Source organism: Nicotiana tomentosiformis, chromosome 7, assembly GCF_000390325.3.
Source record: "Nicotiana tomentosiformis chromosome 7, ASM39032v3, whole genome shotgun sequence".
Lineage (NCBI taxonomy): Eukaryota > Viridiplantae > Streptophyta > Magnoliopsida > Solanales > Solanaceae > Nicotiana > Nicotiana tomentosiformis.
Window position 1 is genome coordinate 31,415,994 of NC_090818.1, and position 6,450 is coordinate 31,422,443.

The window sequence follows — 6,450 nt, forward strand, 5'->3', positions numbered from 1 at the left end:
CTTAGATCTTTCTCTTGCCATGTAGGTAAAAGCTAGAAAACCATCTTTCAATTGATACTTCAAGCAGAAGAAAGAAAAAGAACCTCCAATTGCCAATAATATCTCTTACCACTAACAATACTTGTGTGTGTGTGTGAGAGAGAGAGAGAGAGGAGGGTGTGGGGGACTTGTGTGTGTGTGTGAGAGAGAGAGAGAGAGTATGGGTAATGAATCATGGCCATACACAAACTACCATCAGGTAATCAAAGTATGATTTCACTAACATGAATCTCATGATGAAAATATCAATCAGTCTTGTGATAACTAAGAAAAGCTGACAATTAGAGAGGACGAGATCCCCGCAGATTTCCCTGCCTGTACAATCACCATACCCTTTGGTCGCAGAGCTTTTCCTCCCCATTTCTGAAAAGAACTTTCCCACTCAACAGATTGTTCGTCTCAAAAAATCATACACCATTCACCACTTGAGCCATTTTCTAGTACATCCTGGAGATACCATACTGAACAGTCCCTACTTTTCTATGAGCTGCAGCAGTAGTAGCTGCTGCTGCAGCAACTCCAATTCCACCATATTGAGATTTCGCCTGCAATAAGTTTGTGTCGATGGTAATTCTGTCCTCAACACGATCTGGTTTCGTGACTCCAGCTCGCATCATATAGAATGGGTTGCTATCAATATTTATAGCAATATCTGGGGCTAACTTGGCAGCCATGCCACATGGTGGCATTGGCTTTGCATGAGAACTCACGTCCCTCTCTGTTTCCACAACAGGCCTTTCTTGCTTCACCATGCCACTTCTGTCATAACAGTATGCTGAAGGCATAATCTGAGAGGGGAATACTGTATTCCTGACTTGAGACCTAGGATCATATTTTTCTTTATTTCCAGAATCATATGCCAAAACTGGACCCACAACCTTTCCTGGTTTGGCTGTTGGATTCGAATAGAGGCATTGGGAACCAGACAAGCATCATTAGAAAAGCACATCATTAAAGAAAGCAAAACTAGCAAAAGATTTCATGATTGACAGAAAATACCTAGGGCAATTCTTGGCTGAGCCTGCATGGTTCTTGTTAGACTATTTGCAAGGCCTTCAGAATCTCTGCAGTTTCTACTGCACGACTCTTCGCCATTTTGCCGGTCCCTCATATTGGCAGCAGCAATCGGCTGTTCCTTTGAAGGGATTGTATTTGAATGTAGAACTGTAGACCTGCACAAGCATCACGCCTTTATCATTTCTAACTTAAATAACACCAGATAGACAAGTACTACTACTATAAACTTTCTATTCATTCTTCTTTTAAAAGAGCAAGCACAAAGCCAACAAATGCTGTGCATATATTACATCTGAAAGCAAAGATTAAGACACACATGAAGCGTAAATTTAGAGCAAGCTAGCTATCACATCTGAACTAGCTACAGCCTGATCAAACAAAATATACAGAAAGATGCACATAAACACAGAATCACAACATAAGTGCACGTAGGGGGGGGGGGGGGCTCCAAGCTGAAAGGTAAAATGGTTTTCTTGAAAGCACCAACAATCCAAGCAAAATGCTTCATGCCAAATGGCATACAGAAGGGAAGATTTGATCTTATTCCTAGACAATATTCCAGAGGAGAAAGTTTGAGTATCAGCACTCATAATCACCTTGGAAGAGAGACATGTTTCCTGTCCATGGGAACCACTGGACCACCATTACCACCGTTTTCTTCCAGGTGAGCAAACTGTTTCCTGAATTGGTCAACAGCACTGCATGGAAAAGTAATATCTAGTTAGTTCAAAAAACCATTTGTTTAGAAGGGTAAATCGCTGACCAGAAGTCAAGGAAAAAATACAACCTAGGATACAGAAAATTAGTCCTTTCTACACCATTCATGTAATCCTTCCTCAGCTGAGGATGGTATTCTAGTATCTCCCGGAATATTAATTCCCTCAGGTCCTCCTTCGTCACTCTTCGCCTCTCAAATTCAAACTCCATCTTTGAAATTGGCTTGCATGAAGGTTCCCTTTCAGATTTAGCCAGGCCCTTAAAATAAGGATCAGCTAGTGCCTGATATGTTTTGGGCGGGGGTGCGGGAAGACAAGATTGAGCAGTTAGCGTCCAAGGAAACAAAATATACTAAAAAGCCAAAAGAGAAGTTAAAATAGTATGCTCATAATGATACCACAAACCTCTTCAGCAGTGGGTCGGTCCTTTGGGTCGAAAGCGAGTAACCTTTCAAGAAGTTTAAGGGCCAACGGATCAGCATTTGGAAATTTCTGAGCAAAAGAAACGGGCTGCTTCTTTCTCATGCTAGTTAGGTATCTCCTAGCCTTGTCATTACGCACCTGAAACAACCACAAGAAAAGACTAATACACAAAAGTAGTTTTGAGGATAATTTTGTCAAAAGTGATGTAATATAAATTCAAAGATAGTACTTACACGAGAAATCGTATCCATTGAGGGTGTTCCAAGCAGATCGGTCATTAAGTCCAGTTGGTGAACAACATTTTTCCCAGGAAAAAGCGGCTTCCCAGTGAGAACCTCAGCGAAGATACAGCCTATGCTCCATATATCAATTGCAGGGGTATACTGCAAGCAGAAAACCATATTAAAATTTGTATAGTTAAAACTACAGGCAGCACAACGATTATGGACAAATTCCAGGAAAATTGACACTCTACTAAGAGGGGCGGGCGATCTCGCACAGCATAAACATCCATAATGCACGAAAGAACCAGCAATTGCATATAAAAGGCAAAATGCAATAGAGTTAGCAGGTTCAGCATGTAAAGAATTATTTTTTATCCAAGAATAAGAAAGATGTACAATCAGAAGCTTCACACAAGACGTGCACATATACATGTCACTTGTCTCATGCCAAGGTTAAGCCCAACACCACCCTACGATGAATGCGGATACACATCAATGAGTAACAAATGAGAAATGCTGGAACCAAGGATACTTCTGTTCACTTTTAACAGTAAATAGGGCTCCCAGCACTAACTTTGTGCTGATGAATATACTGTTAACTTTCAAAAAAAAAAGGAGAAATGCTTCTAGCGTGAGACAGCACCTAACATACAAAAGTACGATCTATTAACCAATGCATCGATCACATGTTAAGTTTTCTGTGACATCAAACTTATTATCAGCTCCTGTGACTAACATAATTTGAAGTGCATGTGTAGATAAGTACAAAGAAAAAAGAGTTGGATTAGAGGAAAAAGTAAATGCACCAGCAGAAGCTTATTTTCCCTGTTTTCATCCCTTTAATTCACTTGTTATTCTATTTTCCTCTTTAAAAAGGAATTCAAATACTTCCATTACCTCTTTTCAATCCAAAATGAGAAAGGCATGATCAATATATTGGATTGATAAAGGAGATTTTAGGAAGATTCTAACTATACCTTGGAGTAAAATGAACCGCATAATTCTGGAGCTCTATACCATCTAGTAGCAACATAATCCTGCAATTTTCACCAGTGAAGTTACAGCAAGAGTTGCCCCATTAAAGATGAATGTGACAAGTTGGTAATACAGAATACATTCAACAGATAAGAGGGGGAGGATTGGTGGAAGAAACATAACTTTCAATATCACCTACCGTCCAAAATATTGTGGTAGGTGTATCATTGAATGCAACTCTGGCCAATCCAAAATCACAGATCTTAAGCTTACAATTTGCATTTGCCAAGATATTTTTCGGCTTTAAATCTCTATGGTAGACATTAGCTGCAGCAAAACAAGAATCATCGAGATTATGACAAACCACAAGAAATGACTAGCCTGCTTAATGAGGATAATGTGCAATAATATACACACTTAAACAACGATGGGATCACAAGATGCAGCAAGAAACCTGACTGATTTACCTGTGTGTATATATTTTAGGGCACGAAGCAACTGATAAAGAAAAAACTGATAGTGTTCCCGTGTCAAGTCATCATTAGCCTTGATAACTTGGTGTAGATCTGACTCCATGAGCTCAAAAACAACATAAATATCTTTAAAATCCCTCCTTGAAGGTGGCAGCATAATATGTTTGATTTCAACTATATCGGGATGGCGCAGAAGTCTCAGAAGCTTTATCTCGCGGAGGATTCGTGCCGCATCAGATATGTGTTCAAAGATGTCATGAATTTTTTTAATTGCCACTTTTTCACCAGTGTGTGTGTCAATGGCTGAACAAACCACACCATAGCTTCCTTTCCCTATGACTTCCTGAATTTTGTACCTATTTGCATCACCATATTCAGAGAAGAAGTCCATCTCTGCTGAACTCTGCAGCACCGAACACAAACTCTAATTACTAATTCAGATAAATAGACAAGCATTCAACATTGTTCACCTATAGCTAAAATCAGCATCCAAGAGAACCCCTAACACAAAGTTGTCATATTTCTTCCGCGACAGTCATTTATCAACATAATTACAGATAACAACAAAAATCACCCATTCAAAATATGATGTAATAAAATAGGACAGTAAAACCTGAGTGTTGCCCAATTCCATTTTTTGTAAAGGAAGGTGAGAGGATTACCAGAATACAATTACCATAAAGTACATAGCAAATATTACCAAGTATAAACCAAGTAAAACATTTGCTGCCTGCTCTTTAATTCCAGTCTATAATGCATATTAATTGAATTCCACGCATAGGAAATAGAATAACAAACAAAATAATCCATCTATCTTCCCATATTTCGAAATCTCGCAAAAAGGGTATAATCTTAATTAAAAAAACAATAACAAAAATGCTTAAAGAATGATGATCGTATTCATTTAAAGTTTTTTTTTTAAAGTCCATCTTCACAAAGAATGTTGATTGACAAATGAAAATAGGAAAAAAGAAGCAGAATCACGAATTTTAATTCACCAAAAACCTAACAAGCCTCAACCCCAAAAGAACGAAAATAGGAAAAGACAAAAGGGAATTCATTAAATTCAAAAAAAAAAAACAATTCACAGTTAATACGACGAATGAGCATTCGGATAAAGCTTGTAATTTCATCAGATTAAATTTCCAGAAAGGAACAAAAATCTCACTTTCTTTCGGTGATCAGGCTGCATTTTTGAGTAATTCCGGAAAAGCCCACAAAAATAGAGATAATTTGAATTAAGCGATCCAAAAACAAATGTAAAGGAATTCAGAAAATCAGCCGCATTTGCCCCAACGTCCTCGGCTACGAATGGCAAAAGAACAGTCCCACTCCCACCTAATAATCTTCTTCAAATTGAACAGATCCTTCATAAACTCTTCCTCAACAACAATCATAAGAGAATACACAAGAATGGCTTAGACATTTCCACAAACGCCTCCCGAACAAAACCCTAAATCTCAACCAAAATAGCGGCAATTAATAATGGAGCGATTGTGAAATAGAGGATCCGGGGGGAGATGTGTGGATCTGAAGAAACCCTAGCTGGTGGGGAAGAGGGAAATCTGACACCGACAATTTGGAGGTGGGGTGAGGTGGGGTGGTAGGGAGGGAGAGAGAGAGAGTGATGCAAAATATGGAGCTCTTCTCTGTGTATAAACTGTAGTTATTATATAATTAAAGTACGTATTTTAGGTGCGTGCATGTGATGTGAGTGTATCTTATCTGTATGCATTTTGCTTTTATGTTGCATGTACCTCTCAATTAATGCCCACTCACTGAATGTGATGCACTTCGAATTTTAAAAAACAATTGAAAAGATTTTTGAAAATTGAGGTTTAAAATAAATTATACGTCTGTTCACTTTTACTTATTCATTATTGACTTTACACACCTCTTAAAAAATATTAAATAAAATGCATAATTTACCATGATACTCATAGTAATTGGTGTATAATCTTAATGGATTTAAAAAATGATTTAGAATGAGTAATTAATACTAATGACAAAATAAAAAAATAGATAATTTTTCTCTTGATATGTGAAAGTGGACAAGTAAAATTGAAAATCTATTTTTAGAATAGTGGACAAGTAAAAGTGAACGGAGGGAGTAGATATTTTGTACTTCCTCCATTTACTTTTATTTATCAAGTATTCTAAAAATAGATTTTTACTTTTAGAGCCCATTTAGACATAAGAAATTTTTTTCCTTTTTCCAAAAAAAAAAAAATATTTTTTTCGAAATCAGCGTTTGTTCATAAAATTTCTAATTTTCACTTTAATATTCATTTTGAAAATTTTCAAAAATTTAAAAAAACTCCAAAAAGCTGTTTTTCAAAATTTTCACTCAAATCACTCACAAAACTTCAAAAACAACCCAAAATTATATTAATGTCCAAACACAACTCTAGATTTCAAATACCATTTTCACTTGAAAAAAATATTTCCCTATTTTATAATTCTTATGTCCAAACGCCCACTTACTTGTCACTTTTAGCATATGAAAAGAAGATAATTTTTTTTTCTTGTTATACCAATATTATTAATTACTCATTTCAAATCATTTTTTTAAATCCATTAAAA

At 36.7% G+C, this 6,450-nt stretch overlaps 1 protein-coding gene across 1 annotated transcript; it reads right to left on the reverse strand.

Annotated features, from left to right (window-relative positions):
• Positions 1 to 200: 200 nt before the first annotated feature.
• Positions 201 to 5,504, reverse strand: LOC104093021 (mitogen-activated protein kinase 20). Its single transcript, XM_009598727.4, has 10 exons — positions 5,036 to 5,504; positions 3,862 to 4,270; positions 3,594 to 3,721; positions 3,397 to 3,456; positions 2,429 to 2,578; positions 2,178 to 2,333; positions 1,844 to 2,055; positions 1,653 to 1,754; positions 1,039 to 1,211; positions 201 to 931 (listed from the first exon to the last, which is right to left on the reverse strand). Exons 1-10 carry the CDS (start codon positions 5,057 to 5,059, stop codon positions 477 to 479), a joined length of 1,869 nt encoding a protein of 622 aa, XP_009597022.1. The 5' UTR covers positions 5,060 to 5,504; the 3' UTR covers positions 201 to 476.
• Positions 5,505 to 6,450: the final 946 nt, after the last annotated feature.